At 39.9% G+C, this 26814-nt stretch overlaps 4 protein-coding genes across 20 annotated transcripts in view; 2 read left to right on the top strand and 2 right to left on the bottom strand.

Annotated features, from left to right (window-relative positions):
- Positions 1 to 13807, bottom strand: part of LOC100121490 (neuropathy target esterase sws) — a 21548-nt gene extending 7741 nt beyond the window's left edge. For 2 of the 6 annotated variants that reach the window (XM_008211424.4, XM_032596967.1), the window contains exons 1-2: positions 1618 to 1924; positions 62 to 883 (exon numbers count right to left, since the gene is read on the bottom strand). In XM_008211424.4, coding sequence (XP_008209646.1) covers positions 62 to 883; positions 1618 to 1632 — 837 coding nt within the window. In that variant the 5' untranslated portion in view covers positions 1633 to 1924. Of the gene's footprint in view, positions 1 to 61; positions 884 to 960; positions 994 to 1617; positions 1935 to 13662 lie in introns of those variants that run through there. The other 4 variants (XM_031923473.1, XM_031923474.1, XM_008211426.4 and 1 more) reach the window with 3 other exon arrangements.
- On the top strand, positions 1983 to 11303 carry LOC100121471 (cyclin-Y). 7 transcript variants are annotated; one of them, XM_032596979.1, is made up of 6 exons: positions 1989 to 2321; positions 5241 to 5606; positions 6153 to 6444; positions 6522 to 6742; positions 6821 to 7107; positions 7183 to 11303. In XM_032596979.1, exons 3-6 carry the CDS (start codon positions 6213 to 6215, stop codon positions 7469 to 7471), a joined length of 1029 nt encoding a protein of 342 aa, XP_032452870.1. In that variant the 5' UTR covers positions 1989 to 2321; positions 5241 to 5606; positions 6153 to 6212; the 3' UTR covers positions 7472 to 11303. The 7 variants fall into 7 exon arrangements, with proteins under 7 accessions (XP_008209657.1, XP_032452870.1, XP_032452871.1 ...); XM_032596980.1 differs by having other exon boundaries at positions 2023 to 2321; positions 5408 to 5606; XM_008211430.4 differs by lacking the exon at positions 1989 to 2321 and adding an exon at positions 4011 to 4998.
- On the top strand, positions 11793 to 25208 carry LOC100680119 (serine-rich adhesin for platelets). Of its 6 annotated transcripts, none has more exons than XM_008211441.4 (22): positions 11793 to 12507; positions 14068 to 14269; positions 14353 to 14411; positions 14491 to 14674; positions 14773 to 14939; positions 15027 to 15140; positions 15285 to 15816; positions 15902 to 16688; positions 16817 to 17505; positions 17658 to 18531; positions 18632 to 18815; positions 18922 to 19151; positions 19232 to 19862; positions 20014 to 20271; positions 20356 to 20858; positions 20953 to 21372; positions 21463 to 21913; positions 21980 to 22100; positions 22443 to 22599; positions 22679 to 22771; positions 22842 to 22967; positions 23048 to 25208. In XM_008211441.4, exons 2-22 carry the CDS (start codon positions 14099 to 14101, stop codon positions 23680 to 23682), a joined length of 7386 nt encoding a protein of 2461 aa, XP_008209663.1. In that variant the 5' UTR covers positions 11793 to 12507; positions 14068 to 14098; the 3' UTR covers positions 23683 to 25208. The 6 variants fall into 6 exon arrangements, with proteins under 6 accessions (XP_008209663.1, XP_031779332.1, XP_008209664.1 ...); XM_031923472.2 differs by having other exon boundaries at positions 20005 to 20271; positions 21989 to 22100; positions 22476 to 22599; XM_008211442.4 differs by having other exon boundaries at positions 20005 to 20271; positions 21989 to 22100.
- On the bottom strand, positions 24291 to 26814 carry LOC100679875 (zinc finger protein 544-like). The gene is made up of 4 exons (XM_003427091.5): positions 26534 to 26814; positions 26315 to 26464; positions 26050 to 26226; positions 24291 to 25971 (listed from the first exon to the last, which is right to left on the bottom strand). The coding sequence occupies exons 1-4, from the start codon at positions 26669 to 26671 to the stop codon at positions 25255 to 25257; spliced, it is 1182 nt and encodes a 393-aa protein (XP_003427139.1). The 5' UTR covers positions 26672 to 26814; the 3' UTR covers positions 24291 to 25254.

The raw sequence follows: 26814 nt of genomic DNA, 5'->3' as shown, positions 1-26814 counted from the left end.
ATCAATTTTTAAATTTTGTCCTTAACAATGAGAAATAATTTTTTTTTATAAGAGTACTTACTTCTTGGAAGGCGCTCATTGGTAATTTTACAACAACAGAATCTTCCACAGCTCGTGCAGCTACTGTTTTGTATGTGCTTGTATGACCAGTTAATACATCGGTAAAACTTAGAAGACTAGTAACAGATTCTCCAGTTTTCACTAACTTAAGTGAGATCTGAGATCCATCAGAACCTGTTATATAAACATTAACTAAACCTTGTTGAACAATAAACACGTTTTCATCTGGATCTCCAATTCTGAACAAAGGAGTTCCTGCCGGTAAATTCATGATTTCCGTGTGTTTACACAATTTAAGAAAAACTGGCTTCTCAAAGTGACCAAATACTCTTATACTCTGCAAAATGTAAAGAGCATCCGGTGGAACTCTGTCACCAGGACCAACATCTTCTTCTAAATATTCTGCTGGTGGTTCTAATACTTTCAATTGCTGAGGAGCATTATCTTTCTTTAACTGTAAAAGCCTTCTAGCGAACCTCATGACGGCTCTTCTCTTTTTTCCTTGGCCTGTGCCGGGTACTTGGCCACCTATGGACTTGACTTTCCTGAGCATTTTCCTTCCATAGAACAAGACTTTGTCTCGCTTTCTGAACCTTGGCCTGCCCGTGCCTACACCTACGAACTCTCTGACTTGTGGCAAGAGCTCCTTGGTTTTCCATTTTCGAAGGACATAAATCGATATGGCCAGAATTGATAAGAGAATACCAATGGACACCGCTAGCAGTGTCTTTGATGTCTGGTACTCTATAATCAGATGTTCTATCCATCTTGAAAATGCGTAGGAGCCAAGGCTGTCATTAAATCTGTTTATCAGCTCCACAACCTGCAAAGAGATAATGCGTGTTATTAATCTGTTTTTGCAACGTTTAAAAATATATTTAAATGAAATGATAGCGGTACTCCAATAAAAACTTCCATCACAATTTAATCTCACGCAACTCTACTATGATATGGAAGCTTTGTTTACAGCACATCCCAGATATTTGAATGACAATAAATATTCAGCAGGTAATTTTGTTTTCACTCTTCCCTACTATGACTCATAAGCTTTGATACATATTCGAAACGAGGCTCCTCGGATAACGCAGTTCAAATCGTAGTATATGCATATTAGTCACAAAAAATAATCCCCGTTGGCGCGACCTCGTCGGGTACCGAGAACGCACAACGACAATTACGATCGTTCGCAAGCATCGGGCCAACGACAAACAAAGAGACACCGCGCTCTCTTTCTCTCCGTCGAGTTGATTGGACTCTAATCAAGACCCATTGCCGCGGGTAAAAACCCACGCATTGGCCGCGCGACATCCCACGAGCGAGCTTATCAAAGATAAGCAACGCACATCGGGCCGCGAGAGACTCCAGAACATACTTTCACTATGTAGGTATTAGCCAACCTATTGCGGCATAACGGCGGCAGCGCACAGCTGTGCCCTCGGGCAAAAACGCTAAAATACACAAAGAGACAGCTCTCGTCCGTAAGTATATACCTTATAGGTGATGCTGTTACATAGACGCGTAACAAACAACTACGCAAACGATGGAAAACAAACCCACCTCCATCATGGACATTCATGTCTCCCCGTTGATGAGGCTTCTCCGTAGACGAGGACACCCAGCTGAGAACTGACGACGAAGCGGTGGTGCTGTCGTAATGCTGCGCGAGGAGCGCTCCAAGACCGCCTTCGCATTTGGAGCGGCGCGTACGACTGTCTTTCGCGCGCGGACGGCTGCAGCACGACTGCGACTACTGCAGGCGATAAAGCTACTACTGCTGCCGCGGCTCATCAGCGAGTAGAAGAAGAAGAAAACGAAGGGGAGTCGCGGCGACCTTTGATACTTCGCTCTAGTCATCCAGCGCCATTTTACATTTTAGCGAGAGAGATAGAGAGAGAGAGAGAGAGAGAGAGAGAGAGAGAGAGAGAGAGACGAGGCGATAAGTGTGCGCGGAGTGTGTGTGTGTGTGTGTGGAGTTGTGTGCGACAGGAGCGCGAATAAGAGGGGAATAATCAATTCAAGATGCGGCGGTTGTTTTTCCTAATATCTGCGCGAGTACACGCGCGAGAGCGACTTTTTTTATCGGCTCGATAAAAGCTGCCTTTCGGTATTTCGTAATCGCTCTCGGCGAGGTTATGCGCGACGTAATCGCGGTGCGCGCGCTCGCGAGTTTCCAACGATGGCTTGTTGTTTGTGCAACGACGTGGGACGCGCGCTGATGCAGTTTGAGCGATGTGGCCTGTTTGATTTGTTGCGGTTAGTGGGTAAGTGTACGAGAGCTGTTTATAACGAGTGCTTTTCTTTGCTTTTCCTTTAGTTATCGTCGTTCTTATAGTCGTTATAGTCGTGGGAGTATGTGTTATTTGTGGTTTGAATAGTTGCGAGAAAAGGCCGCGTGATGTCGACTGTTGACGAGAGCGCCCGGGCAGATATGTCTATATGTTATGGTGAGCATTCAGTATAAGTAGTGAGGCTATTTTTAGACGTTGGAGCGCATCGCTGATGACGGAGCGCACGTGTCGAGGATTTGTTTACATCAATGACTCTTCGTTAGTGGGTTGTTGTTTGGAGATTTCGGATGGTTATTTCGATCGAACCGGAGTCGAGTAAATTATTTACAATAGATTGGAATGTAATGTTGAAAATCGTTGTTTTAAGTTTAATCGTATTTTACTTCAGAAGGAGGTGTGACGAAAGCGTTATCAGTCTCCGATGTCAATCATACTCGAAGATTATTTTCGTTTATCGAGTGCTTATTTTTTAATCGCGCATTCATACAATAATCCACCTATTTGTTTCAAAGAAAGAAACTTAAAGCCACTCTCTAAAAATACCACGTATCCATTTATTAATAGTTTTGGCTTTGCAAATTTTCGAAAACACCCACGTACGTGTCTCGTGTATCGCTATTCGTGAAATTTCACCACAACAGCTTCCGGTGCCTCAGCGCGCGTAAACAATAATTTAAACTTTGTTTCGTTAATAAAACCTGTTTTCACTCCGCAATATCATTAATCTCCCAAAAAACACATTTTTCTTCGGCAAAAGTGCTCTTCTCGCAATATTGGCCTCGGAGCAGCTGCGCGATTTTTAAAGTGTTTTCAGCGAGTCTCAAGTGCAGCGCGCGGCCTCTCGGAGCGAGTTTTCCGCTACTTTGATCGCCAAAGCAGGCTTTTAACTCTTTGATGCCGAGCTGCGCGCACGCGTGCGAGCCTATCGATGTAAATCTGCAATGCGATGCCGAGGGATGAGTTGCTTTTACTGACGAGTTTTGTAAAAGTAGTTATTAATAAAGAAAGCTTTCTCTCCTCGCGTGATCTTTATACATTCTATAATCCTATATTAAAAACGCTGTACATGCGGATAGCACATACGAAGCCAATTAGTTGATTAAAATGTATACGCGTATCTCGTACCGTATATTTTTTCGAGATGACGAAAATAGGATCGAAACTTTCCAGCGATGAATTCTAGAAGATAAGCAACCTACAATATCATATCCCGCTCTACAATTAAAATCCACACGGCGCAGCGGCCAAACTAAATTACTCCCCCGCGAAAACGAAAATAAGTCAAATCGATCCTCGCGAATGCTCTAATATAACTCGTCGCTCTATGTATATCTATATACGACCACACGCTTTCGCGCACTCGACGCTGCCGAGAGACAAAAGTGTTCATCAGCAGCGGCGGCGGCAGCGCAACCGCATCATCATTATCCGCCGGGGGTCCTCTCGAGTCGCTCTGATTTTTCCTCGCTTATAAGAGCCCGGTATACATATGTGTATGAAAAGCACCGCCTGTATACAAGAGCCTTATTACATTCTATATATATATATATATATATATATATGTATACTGATCGTATAATGCAGAGCTGCAGACTCCTTTTCATCCGGAGCCGCGTCGTCGCTCGTCGTCTAGTCCTGCATCAGCCGCAAATGCATGCATCTCTCTCCATTCGCGTGCACTCTGTAGGTATAGGTGCAGGCGCACCCAACCCGTACAACCCTCTCCTGGCAGCTGCTGCACGTGTGTGTCCCCAGATATATAGATATATACCTACACACGCTGTAGACTTTATAGTTCGCGCGGAGCGACTTGCGGTGATGGAAGAAAGGTGTGCCCCGCGCGCAGTCCTGCGTTATATTCTCGCTTGCGTGTCCGCGACGACTGATTGATAATAACTCGTTTCCGCTCTCTCTCTCTCTCTCTCTCTCTCTCTCTCTCTCTCGGCAAATATGTGCCGATGCTTTTTTTTCATATTGTAAATCATCAAGAGGTATTACGTCCATGCAACGTTGCGCCTCGTATTAGTCAGCGACAGCTCGAAATAATATAATCGCGTTACGTCGTCTCCTTTATCCGTTCGTATAGAGTGAGAGAGAGAGAGAGAGAGAGAGAGGGAGAGAGAGAGAGAGCGAAATCGATCGATGGACGCCGCTCGCGAATCAATTTTTTAACCCGCCGGCAGCTATCTGCAGACGCAGCCGCAATCCGGCAGCTAGTGTTTTTCGCTCGCGCAGTGTGTCTCGTGCACTCGCGGCCGGACGAACATCAGCCGTCGTGTCGTCGCGCGGCTATACGGATGGCGCCCCGCCTGCTCCGAAAATCATCATAACAATAACATCCCAAAGAGCATCCTGAAAGTGTAGTTATATATATATATATATATACACACACACACACACACACACATGCGCATATAAGCTGGCCGCGCGCGCGTGTCGTCCAGGCCCCAGGGACCTCGCTGCTGCCATCATCATCAGGAGGAGAGGGGCTCACGTACACGCGAGCTCGTGCACACAATCATGAGCGTCGGGTAGCGAATTTCAAGTCCGCGAGTATAGAGAGAGACCGGCGCGAGATCGAGGCGTTGTCGCGCTCGCGCTGGACACTAAGTACTGTTGACCCGACGACGACGTCGACAACACTCTCTCGGTGAGTTGGTGTACATTTATAGGTAATAATATCCGCGGGGAAGCTCTTGCGCGCGCGTTTCTTATCGCAGCAGCAGTAGCGTATAGCGCACACCTACTTATATACGTTCGGCCCGCGTGTGTGGGTGCAGCCGCCGAGATCGCGAGAAAGTGGTGTGCCAGACACAGAAAGAGAGAGAGAGAGAGAGAGAGGCGAGATTATAAATATAGGTGTCTGTGCGCCGCTCTCGGCTTCGCTTTTAGGCTAAGGAGACACACATCGTCGGTGGCCGTCGCGCTGCAGAGCGAGAGAGAGAGAGAGAGAGAGAGAGAGAGAGAGAGAGAGAGAGAGAGAGAGAGAGAGAGAAAGAGAGCTGAGAGTTGAGAGGCACACACACGCAGCTACAGCAGAGCGACACGACGAGTTGTAGACGTGTTTCCTTGGATGGAGCGGACGAGCTGCCGAGCGTCGAGGAAGTGGCCATCGAGAGCAAGATGAGCGAGAGCGAGGAGGCCCTCAAACGCGTCCTACACGTCGTCGTCGTCGCGGCCTTACCCAGCTGCATCAGCTGATCAAAGGGGCGCCGATACCCTGCCCCTGCTGCAGCCCGATTGTCGCTGCTATACTCGGTGAGTGTCCCACTACTTTTATCTCTTCTCTCCTCTTGTATGTAGTACACCCACACACAGCTATCACCTATACTACTATACGAGCTACTTATTGTGTTTTGCCTGCTATTCTCTCTCTCGTGGGTGCGCGCCAAAAGTCATGTGTGTGCAGATGTCTCCGCGCGAAAGCGCGCGGCTGTAAATCGTTCTCAGCTCGCATGCCTGCCTACTCGCGTAAATGGCGGATTCCGCATTTATTTATGCAGACATGACTGCTACGGGCCTCCTCTGCCTTCTTACCTACCTGGCAATTTGTTGATTCTGAGATTAATGTCTGGGAGAAATTCAGCCGAGAAACAATCATGAGGTTGATAAGGAACTAATGCTGTTTCTATAATGTGGCTGGCATATAGTTTCTAATGTACATCGCTTGAGAGCTCTGTCTTCACCTCCGGTTGGATTCTGAAAGTTTGCAAATTTGGCCTCTTGTACAGTTGCATTGAAGAGGGTCAATGACTCTTTCACTTCATTACTTGGAATTGACTACTTATACCAATTGTCTTTCAGGAGCCAAGGAGTGCGCAGGTTTGCCAAGGGTAGTTACTCTGAAAAGAAGAAGAAGAAGAGATGGGGAACAAGAATAGTTGTTGCGCCTATTCTAGTCCACAGCTTGGACGGAAAGATCTGTCAGGCGATGGAGGTCCCAGGGGACTTGAGGAACACCTACCCGAAGGTGAAATCAGTATCAACAATCTCCAACATATAAGTGAAAGAGAACCTGAGGATTGGGACTCGGATCCATCTCTACATCCAAGTGCTGGCACAATTTTCATGGAGCGCTCTAAACAAGCTATCGAGAGTGAGTGTAGTTTTTTAAACAATAATCATATTTAAATTTGACAATAATTATCCATCTTAACTGTTGCAATTTTTTAGATGGATTAACTAGAAAGAAAAGTCAATACCAAATAGCAGACACCAGACCTCTAAAGAAGAGCAGCAGTTGTAGTACGATATACCTAGATGACAGTACAGTTTCTCAGCCTAATTTAAAGAATACTGTCAAATGTGTAGCTCTAGCTGTTTATTATAACATTAAAAATAGAACGTCCAATAGGCAAATTGATATATTTGATGAAAAGTTGCATCCTCTAACTGTAAGTAAAAACTAACTGATTCGTCCATGCATTTCATATTCAAGATTTACATTTCCTATATGAAATTTCTACTTTTAGCGTGATGGTGTGTCAGATGATTATGACCGACATAATCCAGAACATAAGCAAATCTACAAATTTGTCAGAACTCTTTTCAATGCTGCACAACTCACGGCTGAATGTGCCATTATAACACTAGTTTATCTTGAACGCCTACTCATATATGCTGAAATAGATGTAACACCAGCCAACTGGAAGCGAATCGTTCTTGGGGCTATTCTATTGGCTTCAAAAGTGTGGGATGATCAAGCTGTGTGGAATGTTGACTACTGTCAGATTTTGAAAGACATCACCGTAGAAGATATGTGAGTATACTTTTGTGATGAAGATACATGCAAGAATCATAGAATACTGTGTTATTCACATTCAATTATCTATAGGAATGAATTGGAAAGGCAGTTTTTGGAAATGCTTCAATTTAACATTAATGTTCCTTCGAGCGTTTATGCCAAATACTATTTTGATCTACGCACCCTTGCCGAAGCAAATGAATTGACATTCCCTAGCGAGCCTTTAAGCAAGGAGAAAGCCGCTAAGCTCGAGGCAATGTCCAGAGTATATGAAGACAAAATCATGGCCGACGTTTTACGAAATGGTATTAAAAAATGGTCTAGTTTAGACAATGTGTGCATAGGTGGACCTAGACGCAGTATAGCTATTTTGTCTTAGAGAAAACTATTCAACAATCAAAAGCAGATACAGCTTTTGTTTTTATACAAAAAGTATGCACGCAATATTAATTGAACGATGGAGAACTGTCTGGTTAGATAATTTAAATACTAGTTATGATTGTGAGAGTGTTGTAATCAAATTTTTTATACAGTGTGAGAGTTTTGTAAAGAAGAGCATAATTATCGTGTGATTTATGTTATGAAGAAGTGCTAATTGTTTTATAGGATGACACTTACTTGGCATTTCAAAGCTATATTGTAAATTTAGTATGGCTTACTCTTGAGTAGGATTCTTATACAGTTACTTAACAATTTGTATGAAAATATTTGATAGCTTTGATCTTGCACTCGAGTCAACTTTTAACTATTTTTTTTACGAGTAGTTATTAATCAAATCATTGTATAAATATTAAGGCTGATTTTTAAATATTTTTATAGAATGAGGGATAACATTCTGGCGTGTATCAAAAAGTATTTGGTTCTTGCATAGTTTTTTCATGCTAGAACAGTTCGGGAACAAGTTTCGTGATTTTAAACGAGAATACATTTTTTTTTCCTAATTTCTATTTTAATACAACTAACGACTGAAACAAACTTAAGTGTGATATGCTAGATTATTGAAGTCACAGGTTTTGAAAACTATTATTTGACATTCTACAAAAGAAGTGTAAAAAATGTTTTTGCATACGTTGAAATTAAAAAATATTTCCCTTAAATTAAAAGCATACAAAATTTCTGTAACGATACATTAAAATTTAATTATTTTATATGACAATAGTTGATAAGATTTTTTTATTTATTTCTCGAAAGTTGAGTCATAAAGTTTGATGAGTTGTTTAGCGCTTTGTATGTTATTGAATGCGTCTTTTTCTGTTAAAATTAACGATAGTTTCATAGTAACAAATACGAAGTCACGAAGAGAAAGCTTTTTTTCAAACTATGTTGTGCTGTAGAAATTGCAAAAGTGCCAATACTATTGAAAAATTGTGCTAAAAGAAACGAGGTATCACGAGCTCGAAATGAATGCAATCGTGGCGTTTTCACTCAGACGTAGGCACGAGATATAGTTGAGCAGAACGTGGAAAAAATGGCAAGCGGCCAAGACAATTGCTATCAGTGTCTTTATTAAAAACCGATTATTTTTGTATTCCAGCGCGACGATGTAGAATATTTTCGAAGCTAAAATACTTGCTTAATTCCGCAAACAGTTCCTTGACTTTTCGATTTTAGTTTCTAATGAAACGTCAAAGATCCTCGAAGTGAAAGTGCAAAGAAGGTAAAACGAAACGTTTCATGAACGCCATGCAAACATGCTAAACGAGAAGTGAGTTAAGCGAAAGCCATCAAGTTATCCGAATGTAACTTGATTTCTCGGCATAATTAAAGATTGTCATAGATTTTTCCATGCATAAATCTATTTTTTTATACACTAAAAAAAAATAGGAGATCGTTACTAAGACAATCTAGAATCCCGATTGCGTCCTGCATTAATGATACGCTGTTGTCACGTGTGTACGTTACATATACGTCAGATGGCTTATTTAGGCTGCCCGTAATAGTGCATGCGATTCTCTCTTCAATTAGAAGTTTATCATATTTCTAAAGTAAATAAAATCAAAATAATCATTTTTTAACTAAAATTTTAACATTCTTCAAATCTTAATACGTCAAGTTTTTACTGTATTTTTCGCAAACACCCTAACTTTGTAATAAGAAACTTGAGCGCCGATTACTGTAAACAAATACTCAATAGGCGAAAGTTTATTATGCTATATTTACGTAATCAAAATTAATAGATAATATTTCAAGGTAAAATCGACCATTATGACTCGTCGGAAAATGTAGTTTGCTTTATAAAAATGTATACAATAGTCGATGCAATACTTGTCGAATGCACTATTGCCACAGAATCAGCCTGTACGTTAACGATGCACCGTATCTGTTTTATATTCGAAATAATTTTAATGCATAAGGTATATTAATGCAATTAGGCAATTCAATCTTCTTCCATCCTAAAATTCCCACGATATGCCCGGCGACTTTTAATATATCGCACGCGCATTTTTCGATCGCATGAAAATATAATGAATATAGATTTGTAAAAGGACTTCATGTACGTAGCTATACTGTAATACTTATCACGTCAATTTTAGGAACTTTTTTTATTTTGGTGCGACTTTTTTTATATATACATATATACGCTTTGAAAGACTGTAGTAGCTCTACCTCAGCCATAAAATTCAACTTCTCCGAACTACCGAAATAACGAAAAAGAATAAAAATTTGATGGTCTACGATAGGATATGCTCCAATAAAAAGCGCAGGCTTGAATATAGCTGCTTTTCGAATTTTTACATCGCGCTCTAGAAGATAGACTGTGTTACACTTTTCATAGAATATTTTTCATTAAATAGAAAAATTAGAGAACATTTTTAATATTGAGGTATAACGTACACTACTCATCGATAAGTCCAACTTTGTTCCACATATTAGGAAGCATTTCTCGTTAATTCAAGTCAAATAATTTCTTTGCAATGTATAAAATTCTACTTTTATGTACATACACGCAGATAATTTAAAAACAGCGTTTATTTGTTAAAACCACACCCGCAACCAGAAAATCTCTGCAATAACAAGCTGCTACCGTTTTATTTTTGCAATTATATTTTTAAGCATGTTTGTAAGTAATCTCACTTTTTAGAGCGACTACATCTTATCGACTTATGTAGGATTGTACAAAGAGGAAGTTTGTCCACGCGTTTTTGTAAAATAATCACGGCTTTTTTACATAAGACGAAATATTTCACACAATGCAATTACATTTGTACATAAGAAGTATTGGGGGCCAAGAGGGTTTTGTACAAATAGGGCCATGCAAGTATAAAAATGAAAAAGAAAAATATCCATTTCGAATCGCACGGTATCTATTTTAAGCTGCTTCATACGTCCACGTGTAAAATATTTGTTTTCTTTTGTCGAGCGAATCCATTATTACACATTGAAATCGAATTGTTTGTATCGCTTCCCTCGAAGAAAATTAAAATTAAATCTAGCGTGCAGAAGTAGATAACAAAAAATTAGGAGACAAAGAAGTAGGTTTGTGACGTTTGCGGCATGTTGTTGTCGCGTGTCTTTCATCATATCTTATACTTTACATTTATCTCGATTATGTGGTTGACTAAAAAAATACGCTCGCTCTTTCGTAACGGAATCTTCGTAATTTTAATAAGCGCGTACAATTTGGATGATTAACAAATAAGTAGCTAGAATATTTCTCCAAATCTTCCAAAGATTCCATTATAAAAGTACGCGAGAGTTTTTTTCAACAGTCTATTATTATGCCACTAATAGCGTAATAATCTTGTCATAAAATCAAACAAATAAGTACTAAAAAAAGGAAGAAAAAAAAAGAAAAAAAGTAGAAAGTGATAGTAAATTTTTAATGAAATTCAGTCTCTAATCGAAAAAAAAAAAACAACTCGTAACCCTTAGACGTCGATCGGCGTAGTAACGTAATATTTCGAATAAAACACACGTAATTTAATTTCGATCTCATCGTATATAATAATCTTTATATACTCTAGCGAATATTCGAGTATTCTTTTCGTGATTAAAAATCTAGTGCCTGGAAGAATGAAAGAAAGTTTTTTCACAACAAACAACCGAGTGTAATTTTTCATTACATTTACGTGCTCCAATCCTGTATACTAAATAGAAACAATTACATTGTTTCGTCGAAAATTTATATCGTTATACGATTCAAGGGAAGAAGAGAAGAAATTCGACAAATGTTAATAAATGTGCTCAATAAATCGCATGTTCATATAATAGACAAACTCTTGATTTTTCCCCCTTTTCCTGAAATAGAACAAGTAAAGCCGAGTAATTGCTTTCCATAAAGAAAATGAAGGTTACTCCGGTCAGTCTCTTTTTATCGAAGCACGATGATTGCGAATATATACAAATAACGTCAGCTTTTTAAAATATTTTTTTTATCCAAGTAATTATCTTTTTCCTTGTTTTTTACTAAATTGAATAAACCAAAAACAAACAACGGTCCATCCCACTCTACATCCCGCACCGCAACAAACGAGCTCCGGAGCTCCTCGTCTTACGCAGGCCGGCTGCCAGCATACGTATATATATATACATATAAAGAAAAGAGAGCAACAAAGACGGAGATGTAAACATCACGAAAAAAAAGCATAAATCCCATTCTACTCTCTTTTTCCATCCATTCTAATCGGTGCGAGCGCGGCGCTCTCTATAAGTCTATACCGCGTTATTCATAACCTATAGAGCCTCTAACTCTCTCTCTCCCCAGAATTCCGTTTCCTCGCTCGCAATAAGTTCCTTTCGCGCTGCGCTGCTGCAGGCAACCCGCACACATACATCTCTACGCTTTGCTGTGAACGTGTATAGTTATAGCAACGAATTTTAGTACCAGAAAGAGAGAGAGAGAGAGAGAGAGAGAGAGAGAGAGAGCCGAGCGAGCGCACAGCGGCTGCAGCGGCTATAACGACGACACATAGTGGCCATCCAGTATAGCTGCAGCTTTTCAGTAGTAGTTTGTCTGGGTGCCTGTGTGCGCGAGGGAGACGGCGGGTTGGATATTGGTGATGCGGACGGTGCCAAGTGTTAGCGCGATATGTCGTCGCAAGTATAGGTAGTGTGTGCACAGGATCATCCCGAGGAATATAAGAAGAGAGAGTGAGAGAGAGAGAGAGAGAGAGAGGAGCTGCTGCGCTCGCGCACACATGAAATTCGCGCTCTGCGCCCATCCTCGTCATCGTCGTCATCCAGTAACTGGCTACAAAGGGACTTTAAAAAAGAAGGGGAGAGTGTGCAGGCAGCACACCGAGTAGAGAGAGAGAGAGAGAGAGAGAGAGAGAGAGAGAGAGAGAGAGGGAGAGGAAGAGCCCCATCAGTCGCTGCTGCAGCTACGTCCATCAAGCTGCTGCGCCTGTTGTTCTCTCCTGCCCTGCAGGTTCGTCATCGCCAGACTCGTCTCCGCGACGGACGACGAGAAAACAGGTGAGACGTTGTGTAAGCACGGATCGACCAAACCGCTATGTCCGGGCTGTATAATCGCTTCGAAAGTGCTGGCCGTTAGTTTGTTAATTTATCGCTTCGGTCAGAAGTACGTCGTACCTAGTGCCCGCGCGACAAGATAGCTGCTCGCGATGCATATGCTTATAGACAAGGCTAATCGCTTGTTCTTTTATGTTTTTTGATTATGTCTGACATAGGTTCCGTCCTCTCTCTCTCTCTCTCTCTCTCTCTCTCTCTCGCTCTATACGTGTAACCATATATTCTGGTCTTCTCCAACGGCTCACGAGAAAATAGGCATAAGTAGTTACACGGCTCGGCGCTGACCTTTCGGCATTTGATTCAGAATATGTGAGAGTGAGAGAGAGAGGCGGATATTGTGTATACGTGCGCCGTGCGGTAGTAAAACACTCGTTCTCTCTCTCTCTCTCTCTCTAATCTACGTTTCGGAGCTAGGACGGGTTTCCTGGTGCGACTTCCTGGAGGGCGATATCGTCGCCCTCGTCGTCCACCGCATATTTTTTCGCCCGACATCACGATACTCTTAATAATAAATAGTCTCCGTGAGTGATGTATTGGATATACGAGGAGAGAGTCTACACTCAAGTTGTGCGGTAGATTGCTGCGTTCGATCGCGCTCGCATTATCTTTCGGAGCACACACAGCAACGATAACGTATTGTGTTTTTTCTGTCTCTCTCTCTCTCTCTCTCCCACTGACTCTTTCTTGACTTCTAGTGCATTCGCTCGCGGGGACAGACGTTACAGCGCGAGTAGCGCAAGTACAGGCTTTTCGTGCCGCCATCGTCGTCGTGTCTTACTTAGTCGCTCCATTTTCGCGATAATGCTGCGGGAGAGAGTGAGGCCTTCGCCGTCGCGGTGTTGTTCAGCAGCTCTCTACCTACCTACGCCGCTGCAGCCCATTGACTATTCCGGAATTAGCTTTGTAGCCGCGCGTGCATGAATTCATACTACCGTCGATTATACGTACCTACATGCATACATGTATACCTACGCCTATTTGGAGTGAGTGAGAGAGAGAGAGAGAGAGAGAAAGATATATAACCTAATAGTGCGGACTGTTACCAGTTTGTTTTGTTTTGCTTTGCTTTAATGCGAGAGTGATACGAGTCTTACTTACATATTTCTGCATCTCTCCGCGCGTGCAAGCATCTTCCACAGCGTTGATCTGCGCTGCTGGTGTTGTTGCCGTCGTTGATGTAATTACTTGCTGCACATCTTTTTTCGCCGTTCAGTGTAAATGAATTTACCGTGATATAGTAGCTGCGGCCTTTCATGGCCGTGTTGCCAGTGTTATATAGATTAAAAAAAAGTGAGTTTTGTTGTCTGATTCATGTCCGATGACTCATTCAAAATGTGTCAATTGCAAGAGCTGAAAATAATTTATGTTCTGTATTTTGAAAAACTTTATCGGTGCTAAACTGCCATTGGGATTGCTTGATTGAATGAGAAGAATATTGATGTATTACGTAATAACTGTGAAGATTAGCCAAAACTCATGCGACGCTGTATTCTTTTGTTTCAGAAGTAAAGCTTATTAATAAAAATCAGAATAAATGGGTAAAACAACAAAGAAACCTGAGCTGTATCACAACAGTCAGTCACAAAATGTCCTGCGTAACTTGATGCTGCGCGACTGTGGCCTGCGCACCACTCATAGAACAAGTACCAAGGAATTTGAACCCATTGCAGAAACAAACTTTATTCTTAAGAAATTGAAAGAATTGGTAAGCAGATTATGATATTCTGAAGTTAATTGTTAAATTTTAGCTGAAATTTTTTATTTTTTTTTATTTGTTTCTTGTTTCAGAAATGCGATTTACCAGGCGTGCCTCGAACTACTTTTTTGATGGTTTTCAGTCCTGATGGGTAAATATGTCAAATAAATCAAATAGTGATGGTGAAAATGAAATGCAGTTGTTCTTATATCTTTAATGCTTCTATTTAGCACAAAAGTGGCATCTACTCATGGAAATCACAAAATCTACATTACAGACCTGACAACTGGAAAGAATGTAAGAATTCTGTCTGGTCATTTACGCACACCTTGGTGTATAGCATTTCACCCCACTTCAAATGAAATTTTGGCTTCTGGATGTCTAGGAGGTCAAGTTCGTATCTGGGATCTTAGTGTGAGTTTCGAGTATTGTTTTTTCTATTTAATGTAGTAGAATCAAATAGCAGTTGTAAAAGGATGAGATTTTCAATAAATATTTTGATTAATTTTTAGGGAGGTAGTGAAGTTTGGATGTCAAAAAATCCCATTGCTTCATTAGCTTTTCATCCAGTAGATAGATTGCTTGCTATTGCCACATACAATGAAGTACACTTTTGGGATTGGAATGAACCAACACCATTCACGTTTATCACCACAAAAAACTATAAAGAAAAAGTTCGGTATGTATCATATCTTGAAATTCACATATTTGTGGTAATAAAAATGCAATCAAACATTAATATTTGATGAAAAATATTTTCTACCAGATATGTAGCTTTTGACAATTTAGGGAGAAAATTGATCACAGGAATAGCTAATCCTCAGAATATTCCAGACAGACCTCGAGTGGAACATCTTATTAGATCCATCCCACTTTCGAGGTAACTAGATTTGCATTATAAGATTGTATCATAAAGTTATTTTGAGAATGATAGTTATCTTAGATTAGCGCAGCTCATAATGAATTTTATCTCGTTTATTAGATTTGCATTATTTACTCAAGGTATTTTATCTTTGATTTTCAGAAGTGAACGCATCACGGCACACAGGTTTTCAGTAGCACCATCACCACGAGTCGCACGTTCGGCATTCCCACACCAGGAGCCCGATTCAAATAGCACTCGATCTAGACCGGATATTGTTTTTGAGAGAATACCTAACGAGGATCGAGTAGGAAGTCCCTCCACTTCTAGTACCAATAACAACGTAGCCAACGGTATTCCGCGAAACACTGGCTATATAATCGATCGCTATCCACCTAGGAGCATTACGTGGACTCCATTTTCTCTCCAAACTCGCCTGTCTATGCCATCAGCGAGTACCGGCAACAGCAGATCTAGCGTGCCTAATATCGTCATCGAAAGAATACCTGATGAGGATCGGAGCAACACGCCTCCGATCGCTAACAACAATTCGAATAACGTAAGACCCGAGGAGTCAGATGACGAAAGCAATGACGAAGAGTTCTTCAACACGTTTGATAGGCATCTGAGATTTCGGCGGAGTAGATTAAGAAATAGACGGCAGAGGAGCCTTGGGTATCGTTTAAGAGAACAAGTAATGACATTATTATTCTTAAATTATGTTATGAAATAAAAGTTTATTTATTACTGTTTAATTAAATTTTCATATCATTTTCCAGCTTATTAATCACATGAATCGAGATCGAGATGCACCCTCAACAAGTACAAATAGCACGAGCAATTCTAGCGGGACTACGAACAATTACTTCCTCGCCGAAGCATTTGCACAGATGCTTCGCAACATTTTGAATTTCAATGCTCAAGAGACAAATGTCTGTCTTGAAAGGTTGCAGCGTAATCTGCGTCTACTCATGGAGGAATCTAATCAGATTCTAGTTCACGTGGGCATGCGCATCCTACGCGGGGATCTGCACGACACTGAACAGAACAACAGCACATGCTTACAGGACCTCTACAGACTACGCATTGGTTTGCGTTCGCGAATCTCAGTAATGACAGGCCTCGCAGCTGGCAATCGTAATCCTCGGTTACAGGCCTTCCTAAACGTCCTTAACGAAGAAGTACAGGCTCTCAATAATATGGAGGGACAACTTATCAATACGAACTTTCGCATCGAGACGCTCAGAGGTGAGTTGTCGTCATTCATGGATGAGCTGCGATTTCGACAGTCAAATCAAGTAGCCGCAAACTTAACTGCAAGCACGACCGCCCGGCCTAGCGATGGACCAGTAGCTGCAACTAGCTCTGCGACTCCTGAAACCTCACAGCCGCAAACGACGTCGGAAGAACCAAGATCTGCCAGTATCGAAGAGACCAGAAGAACTACGCCAGCACGTACCGGTACCAGAAGGCCTTGGGAGGACACTAACGATGATGAGCAACCACGTGTAACCAGGCGCAGATTAGATAACGACTTTGAAATACGACTAGATGATATTGGACCTGGTAAATATATAAGTGATTTTTTGAATCTTTCTATGATTTCGTGAAACTTTTTACAAGAAAAAGGTAGTCATTAATGAAACGCGAATTTATCCTTACTAATTTAATAAACAAAAACATTCATTTTACAGATTGGCTCAACACAGGCTTTGCATCAAGTTCGCCATCAAGTGAAGACAGTGGTTTAAGTGCTAGTGGTGGTACCGGCGGTAACGCTGATTCATCGTCAACTCAACAACGAGGCTCTCTCAACTTTTCCGTGTCTTCTCGTTCGGCTTTTCATCCCACACGTTCGAGCAGCCAGCGTAATAATAGTGATAATCGTAGCGATGATCGAGGTCCTTCAACATCCTCTGGTCGTGCAGAGCCCACAGCTCCTTCAGCGACGGCAACAGCAGGACGTAGTTCTGCTAACAATACTAATACTGCCACCGCCAGTAGTACCAGTGACTTCAATGGTTTAAGCACTCGGCGAACGTCACGTATTGTCCGAAGCGCTCAACGTTTATTTCAGAATAACTTTGACATATTCTGGGATTCGTTTCAGCGCTACCTAAACTCAATCGGTATCGACGAACAGGCTCCTGCCACTAGTAGTAACAACAATGATAACCATGAAAATGCCGGTGAGCAATCGGAGAATGGTTATTGGCTACTTGAAGAGAACAGTAACTCGGATTCGAATCATGAGGAACCACCTGGAGTCACTAGTGCGGCTCCTGGTCCAAGACGTCGACGAGCTAGTCGCTGGATACAGCTTGATTCTTCGAGTAGAAATGCTAATACGACCAATGATCAGCCAATGACATCAACGACTTCAGTTAGTATTCTTTTTTATTTATTTGCTTGCTTAATTGTTAAACTATTGAACTATTTTATCGTTAGAAATTACTTTATAAGAACACGGTTGATAGTGAATTTGTACAAAGTGATACTACTCTTCTAGTAATTGATAAAATTTTTTGTCGATAGGATAACACAGCAAACATAGCAAACGACTACTATGGTCTAAGTCGGTTGTGCTTACGACTGCAAAACATAAGTAACGTTAGTTTGCCAGATCAAAATTGTCTTTCTCCGATCTCTGCGAGCTCAACGCGATATGAGCAGCCACCCTTATTTCCCTTCAGAAGTCTGCGGGAAACCGTGAGTCAGCGCGCTGAAATGAATCAGGCCAATGCCCTAGCCAGAGTTCAAAACTGTCAGACGTCGACTACCACCGCTGCCAGTACCAGTACCAGCACCAGCACTAGTAGCAGTATGAATTCAAGCATGAGTACAAGTACTAGCAACAGTAAAAGTACTAACGCCCGTTCAAATACTAGCTCTAATACAAGTATTAACGCCGGCGCAAGTAATAGCGTTAATACAAGTACTAACGTCGGTGCAAGTACTAGCGTTAATACAAGTACTAACGTCGGTGCAAGTACTAGCGCTGGTACAAGTACTATCACCAGTATGGATATTAACGTGGGTGCAAGTACTAGCGCTGGTACAAGTGCTATCACCAGTACGGGTATTAACGTGGGTGCAAGTACTAGCGCTGGTACAAGTGCTATCAACAGTACGGATATTAACGTGGGTGCAAGTACTAGCACCGGTACAAGTACTAGCTCTACTAAGATTGCTGAGCCATCGACATCTGCAGAAGCAGTCCAGAATATTGCTAGCACCAGTACTAGCACAAGTAGTAGAACAAGAGAACAAGAAGTCGGCAACGTCGATAGATCCACGAATACCGATGATCCGGCCGTAAGGATCTTGGAGGGGGCTGTTAGAAGCATCGGTGCCGCAGCTGAAAGAATAGTTGGATTCGAACAAGATTTTCGGAAACTAATGTTATTTGGTAATTATCAGTACAATCATTAGCAACATATATGCATAACCAAAATAAAAAAATATCAGTCTAATACGTTTTTTATTAATTATTGTTATAAAATTTAAAGGTCGGCACTTCAATAATATTCAGAGTCTTTCTCGTGTTCGTTTGCAAATCTTTCACTTGCAGCGAGTTCGTCGAATGTGGGAAAGACTACAACGACGTATCAAAGATCTTGTGAATACAATAAATGATTGCGATTCTTTCGAAGGGACGCACAATAATGATAAATCTCAACCAAGTACAAGCAGGTTAGATTAAAATTTCAATAGTTACCTAGACAGAATTGTGTGTTTAGTATTTCTGAAAATAAATATTAAATATAATTGAAAATATTGCTTCATTATGATCTGACAGACAAGGATCGTTTGCGCCCCAGACTTCAACTTCTGATGTCGAATCGCTAACAGAGCCAGCGCGTAATTTTAAAAAAGCTTTGCTGGATAATTACAAAAGGGAAAATAACGAGAATGAAGCTGATCAACCTCAACCGTCCACGTCTACGTCTACTACTTCAACAGCGTTAGACAGACAAGAAACGCCTGGCTCGTCACAACCCGAACCTAGCACAAGTAGTGATGTTCCCGGTTAGTCAAATATTTTTATGTTTATTTTCATTACTAATTTATCTACATACAATCAAATTGTATATTATTCTTTAAATTAGCAACTGGTAGCAAAGAAGCATCGACTTCGACGAATCTATCATTGCCAAGTGAGGCAGAGCTCAATAAGAAACGTCATGAAATCCTTCGTGACTTCATCAATACATTTTTCTCCATATACAACTTAAAAGATGCGAATTCTTTTACTCAGATGCTAGGTTCCACATTGCCGGGACCTTCGAATGATCATACTTACTCAAATCTATCCAACAATTATAATCCACTATCTCGCAGTTTCGTGAATTTATCCACTAATAACAGAACCACCGGCAATAACAATAATAACGACAACAGTAATAATAGTAGCAACAACATACAGCTACCAAGTACATCAAGTCTCGTACATGATATTTCGAGTAGTATATCAAGTCTCGTAAATGATATTTCGAGTAGTATGCCCAGCTCGTTACGCCTTCCCACAGTTGTAGACTTTTCGCCGTCTAGTAATAACAATCCATCGTCTAGCGACGCCACTACCTCAAGAGCAGGAGATGTCGGACCGAGTACATCAACTGGTAATAGTAATGATGCAGTGGCAGGAAGTTCTTCCTCGCAGATAACGGACAGCTCAGCATCGAGTAATATGTCCGAATCTCCTACAAATAGTACAAGTATTCAAGAAAGACAGTCCAGGTTAGCCATCTCTATTACTAATCTTTAATTCATTTATTTTTAATTAAAAGAGTCGACCACATCAAGATTAGTTTTTATCCTTTAATTACCACTTATTGAGCTGTTATTTCTTTTTTTTTTAAATGGATACTTTGAACATCAGGTATCAAAGGGTTTGGCGCTACGGAAGAAGAATGTATCTTCGACGTCCTCGACTGCTCTCTGTAGGTCCGAGGAATATGAAACGTGTTGCGCGAATGCAAAATTTTAGTCACATCTATCGGCACTACGATCAATTACGAAGAAATCAGCGTAATCGTAATACAGCTACTCCAAGTACCAGTACAGCTGCTGGCACTAGCACCACTACTGATAATACTGACCGTGATCGTTCACAATCCTTCGAATCCTTCCAGTCTACGATAAGCAGGTTTGTAACATATTTTTCAAAAAATATTTTGGTGTTGTGGTAAGAAACATTTTTTTTTTAATTAAATGTTAAACGTTTTGTCAGTTTACGCAATTTGATCCAGCAACGGAATACGTGCATGCACAGGAGACAGCAGCAGCAATCCGCAAATAGAGTCCCAGGAGCGTGCGGCGATTTACAGAACAAGTTTGAGGACATTTATAGTGTCGCGGAGCGCTTAAAGGCTAGACTCAGTACGATGGTACAGAATCTGACAGATTTCTTCCAGCAGAATAGACGAGCAATAGGTAGAGATAACGTCTTGCGTGAGCAGATATTGGAGATCTACGTATTGCAAGGTCTTGGTCTGCAACTTACGGATCTACTTCTTGAACAACTTTCTGCAACGAGGCGTAATCTTGAATCGAATTATTATGGATACGGTTCATTGCTTTCGACAACGCAGCCAGTAGCTGATAATGCTCAGCCATCGACCAGTACTGGAACAAGTACGACTAGTTCAGCTGAAGTTCTAACTTCTACTACTAATACGAGCAGTAGTAATGGGCCAACTGCAACGCCGGTAGCCAGCAATAGTACCAATACTGGTTAGTACTATTATTCAATATTATTTATTCAGATAATGCAATCTTATTAACAAATTATAATAAGCTTATTACTTTATAAATATCATTAATACAGCGTCTGCATCAGCGAGTACATCTACAAATATAGCGGGCTCTTCTTCATCGAATAACAGTCCTAGAGATACTTTGGCGAGATTGTCGCGATTGTTCGAGATAAATGATACAACGTTAAGAACTGCATCAATGTTAGCTAATACATCCGTTGGAGTTGGATCTGACTCTGTGAGTTCGACAAGTACGACGGCAAATGCGTCAACGCTTAGTTTCGAGTCGGGCGATAATAATGACAACAGTTTAGCGAATGACTCTCGCAATGAGAACGCTTTATCGGCAGAAATTCAGAGTATCATAGAGCGGATTCAGAACAACACAAATAATGCCGTCGACTCAAGTCAGCGATACCAAAGCAGAAGTGGGGCAAACACTCGCTTCGACAATGACAGTGATGATCGCGAGGATGACGAATATGCACCCAGTGAGTGTTTTTATATGTTTATCAAAGCTATTTATTTATGATTTGCAAATAAATGTCAATATAACAATCCACATTGTTAATCTTATCTAGGTGTATCAAACCCTCCGAACAGTGATGATCCGATTCAGAACCGAGAGTCTGGACGGACATGGCCGACAAACACAACTAATCCACCTTCCATTGGCCTGTTTAGACGGAGTCCCCTTGAACGCTTAATGATAATTCAACGTTGTCATGCGCTACATCGTAGACTACAATACTTGTTGGGCAATAACAATTCGAATAGCAATAACACTAGTGATGCCAACACGTCTAGTTTACCTGAACGGGGCCGCCATCCAGACTTCAGTACATTCTTCAATTCGCGCAGTGATGGTCTCAATCCCATGTCCGGGGCCAGTGCCGCTGCTGGTTCACCTTCAGCTGCATTGCGACAGTACCTAAATGTACCAGTGATACGCATCAACAACTTACCTGTTGATAGCTCTTGGGGACCTCCGTCCCCGCCACTTATTCGCCGACGCCGGCCCAGTCGCTCTAGGTACTTGAAACACGCTAGCTCTAGCGCAATGTTCCAAGGATTGACAAATAATATGCTCTATTGAAGTTCTTTTAGAGGCGACAGGAGTAGCGCTACCATGAGCAATGCGGCCAGTTCCACTGCACCCAACAACGACTCAGGCTACCATTCCGCGTCTTCTTTATATTTGAACAGTATTAGGAGACAGGTTTGACTAATTTTCTTTGCCCTATAAATTAAAAAACTTAGAGAACAAAAGTTAAAACATACAGAGCCTCTATAAGGTAACGTTGGCCAATTGTACAGAAAGTCATGTTACATCTTCCATATTATGTATGATATTTAAAAAAGTTTTAAAGTTAATTTACTGAAATATTAGTTACTATAAACATGGTTCAAAGTTAATGTTATGGCTGATTGTTCTATCATACGATCCAATGGAATAATGCTTCTGTGGAATAACAATGAATTCTACAATCACTCGTGATACTCTGCTTTGCTTTTTGGCGACGTTATTTTGCTTTATCGTGCATATATATATATCTCTTAGATTCAACAAATTCAACAAAGGGTCTATACACAGGCTTCATGGAGAGATGTGTGGAGAGATGGCTTAGTATCCCGAGCACAATCATTGTTCAGAGCTGGTGAAGGTTCAAGTGGAGGACAGGATCCTGAAAATGATAGCGACGACGTCGAAATTAGGGGTATGTAAATTTTTGGAAAAATTAATTGTTACGACTGGAATTAAAAAAAATTTTAATTCTTTTTTTAATCTTATTTCAGAGCATCAAATTAATATGACATTCAACGGACTTGAAATTCAAAGTTACAGAATACAAGCATGGGATTTTTCCAGTATTCCTGAAATTCATGATTGTAGGTTTTAAAAAGATATAAAATATTGTTTTATCGATTCATAATTTAATAATTCTCCTTTCTTTTACAGCAAAGAAAAATGTGATAGTTCGTGATTGTAAAATTCATAATGATGCCAGTATTGATATATCATCTGACGGAACATTATTAGCAACATTAATGCCAACGGGGAATTATAGTTCAACTACAACCATAGGTAATAAATACTTTGCTATTATTTGGTGATTAAATTATTAGAATGAATTTTAATATTTTCATGGTTTTTTTTTATCTTAGGTGTATATAGTTTACAATGGGAGTCGCTGGGCCAAAAGGTGTACTCAACGCAAACAGATCAGACAGTCATTTCCGTATCGATGTCACCTACCAAGCAACATCTCCTAGTAGGCCTGGCTTCGCGTCGTATTCCTTTACCGACCCGTCCGATTCCTATGGCTCTTATTTATAAACTCGTCGATCCCGAGACTGATCCGATCGATTCTGGCAACATAAACGCTCCACAACGTCCGGACTATTCTTCACGCCATGCTGAATATATATGCATCATTAACAACTACATCAATGATTTGCGTAGACTAAGAACTAACGATGAACAGCAACAAAATGGAAATCAGTCTCAACAGCAGCGAAATGGAAATCAACAACAACCGCCTCAGCAAAATGGCGAGGTACCGGATAGGCTTAGTAGATTGACAAGAGTCGCTTTAGCTGCAATGAATTCTAGAACGCCACTCTACCCCGATGCGAGTGACGGCAAACCTAATCGAAAAAGTATGATACTGTTGCGTGAATTGCTGCAAAATCGCGAGACTCCAAGCTACATGAGTTTAAATTGTATTAGATGGGCCCCGCAACCGGGTCAAGGTATGGTTTATGCCACTAACACTGGCTTGTTGAATATATTGTATTGAGAGAGCTACTTTAATCCCTATTCTCTCTTGAGCAAGATTTGAGTTTATGAGCAAGTTTTTCGAAGCGTTTAGTAGGAAATAATGCTTTTATTGTGTGATACGGGAAACCATGATTTATCATGGTTTCTGGTGGTTATATTTAAAAATGGATGACGAATTGTGTAGTACGACTGCTGCAAAGATGTTGATGGGACATCTTGAAACATTATTCAAGCAAATTGTAAAAAATCAAAGTTATAGTTAATTAGAACTATGGCGTCTATTAATGAAAGAGTACGACAGCCGGTTACCTTTCCCACCTATGAGGCGACTAATATTAAGAGAAATTTATCGATTCTGCATATAAGCATTAATTCGAGTCAGATAGGAAACATTTGATTAGTAAGACCTCTATGGAAGTAATATATTTTACTCTTGATAGATTAGAAATTGTAGCATAAAAACACTTGGCATACATGAAATCTTGATATTTTATCACTAACAGTCAGTCCCGATCTTATTATGCACATACTACATTATCAGAAAAAGGGTGGAGCGCGGAATTTATTGCGGGGCTGTGCCTTATCAATCTGTTCATTTCTAAGTTCTATTCTAACAATAAGGAAACATGATTTAAAGTTTATCGTAGAACTATTGTATAAATAACAAAATGATAAAATAACGATAAGTGAGGTGTTATTTTAACTGTAATAACGAAATGCATTCGAAGTTAATGCGTGTGTTGTAATAACTTCTAAGATTTTGTAACGTATTATTTAAGCCGTACTTTATGATCATATGCTGTTTTTACTGTCAGACTGAATTAAAATTGCGATCTGAGTATTTTTTTTTTGTTTTTTTTTTAATTATATTGCAATATACTTTTGTGATAGCGATTAGAAGTGTAGATTGTTGCATTAATTTGCAATGTGTTAATATTCCAAAGTTTTCTCTTCTTTTATTATTCTCAACAATAATTTGCGTCATTGCTGAGAACTGCATTAAACCTTATCGCTATGAATTTCTTGTGCCATTTGATTATCCTAATTATTTTATGCAACAGGGTGTTTTTTTACATGATTCTCAGTAAAATTTGGTTCTATTACGAAATATAAAAGTATATGTTTACATATAATAGTAGTCTGCAACTTATACAAAAGTATTTAAAATATTGCCATACTGCATAATGTTTAATGTCTTGCATCTCGGAATATTTCAATACGATAATGCATATGTAAATGTATTTTTTGTAGACAAGGAACGATCATGTGTAAGGTACTAACTAAATGAAAAGTAATTCTTTTTATTTGAAATCATTTTAAAGTTTTTCTTGTAAATACACCATAATCGAGTTCCTAATTCATTAACAATTTTTTAATATTGTTTAACAAAAAAAAATATATATATATAAATATAAAAAATTAAAAAAAACAACGAGATGCTACTTATAACAGTAACACACTGACCGTTCCGCGACTGTGAGACCAAATCAATCTTTTGCTTTTTATATGAATATTTAAAATGCCAATAAATTGGTGATATAAAAATCAATCGTCACATTATTTATAACCTTGATAAACTAGCGAAATTACATTAATCATCATAGAGTAAACTATGTAACAATTCTGGGGTTTCCGGTTCTTTTAGACAAAAGGAAACTTTTTCTTGCGTTGAAGCGGCGTACTTTTGACGTTCTAGCTGATCGAGATCCTGATCCAGCATTGTTTCAATTTCCTCGTCTATGTACAGTGGATTTTCGTAGGATTTGTTCATATAAGAAGAACTTGGATTAGTGGAGTTAATTGTCTCGTTGATAGTATTTTGGATTTCAGTTTCCGTTAGAAAAATTGGTTGAAATGTATTCATGGAGTTATTAACATCGCGCTCTGGTGGTTGATTTACTGTGTGTTGAAGTTGCTCTTGTGATGTCTCGGGAATTGAACAGGGGATTTGGTGATATTTGACTTGATGTAATTTTAAATTACCTGTTTGAGAAAAAGACCGATCACAGTAATTACAACGGTACGGCTTCTCACCAGTGTGACATCTCCTGTGCCTTTGTAATTTGTATTTGGTTGCAAACTGTTTTCCACACTCCGTGCATTGAAGCAACTGATCTTGTATGCACATTACTCGATTGCCAATTACAGACTGTTCATTTGCAGAATGATAGTTTATCATGTGTGATTTCAAAGAGACTTTATACCGAAATGATTGATGACAGTTGGCACATTGAAATAGTTTCTTTCCTTCGTGACATTGCTTGTGTTTCATCATGATTTCTTGTTGATTAAATGACATGTTACAAATCTGCATGAAAAAATATTTGTTTTAAATAATGCAACTTTCAACAATAATTGATAAAGATATAATTAGGAGTTCTCATACATCGCAAACATAAGGACGCTGTCCCGTATGAATGAGTTTATGCCTATTCAAGTGAGCTAAGCACCTGAAACTTTTAGCACAAATGTGACATATTTGTTTTTTTTTCTCATAAGCACCCATAGGTTGCTGACTTGATTTATCTGGTATACTAGTTTCCTTCAAATGACAAAGCATATCCTGAAAGAAAAGCCATTGCAAATACATTTGTAAAAGTTTAACTTTACTAATTCTTCAAGTGTTCAATGACAGCTCGCAGAGTAATTACCTCTGCAAAATCAAGCTCTAAAGATGGTGCAGCTAGTTGTTTTTGAACGTTGGCCACCATCAAGCAAAATTCATCGAACGTACAAATTTTTTGTTCGCATTCATTGCACACATACTTGGAAAATGCATCGGAGATAGATATGCTAATGATCTTGTATAAAGAAAATCATTATTTTTCAACGAGAACAATACAAGCTTTCAGAAAAATGATCAAACTTACCTCTTTCGCAAAATACTTATTTATTATTGATATGAGTACTGATCCTTTTATTTTATCTTTGAACAAATCTGTGCCTTGCTGTTTCTCTTTGCCGCATAATCTGCATAGCTTGAGTGTTGTCATTTTGTGGAGCATCATTTTTTTTGCGATTCTGGGTCAAGTAAATGCGGAGCTAAGTGTAAATAAACAAGACAAGTCGAGCTGTCACCTGAACACCACCCACTGCGGTGTATATTTACACACTATACGCACAAAACATCTATGGTTGCGTGCGTGGGAAT

Source organism: Nasonia vitripennis, chromosome 2 (assembly GCF_009193385.2).
Source record: "Nasonia vitripennis strain AsymCx chromosome 2, Nvit_psr_1.1, whole genome shotgun sequence".
NCBI classification, from domain to species: domain Eukaryota; kingdom Metazoa; phylum Arthropoda; class Insecta; order Hymenoptera; family Pteromalidae; genus Nasonia; species Nasonia vitripennis.
Note: the sequence above shows the minus strand (reverse complement) of the source record. Positions and strands in the feature narration are given on the sequence as shown.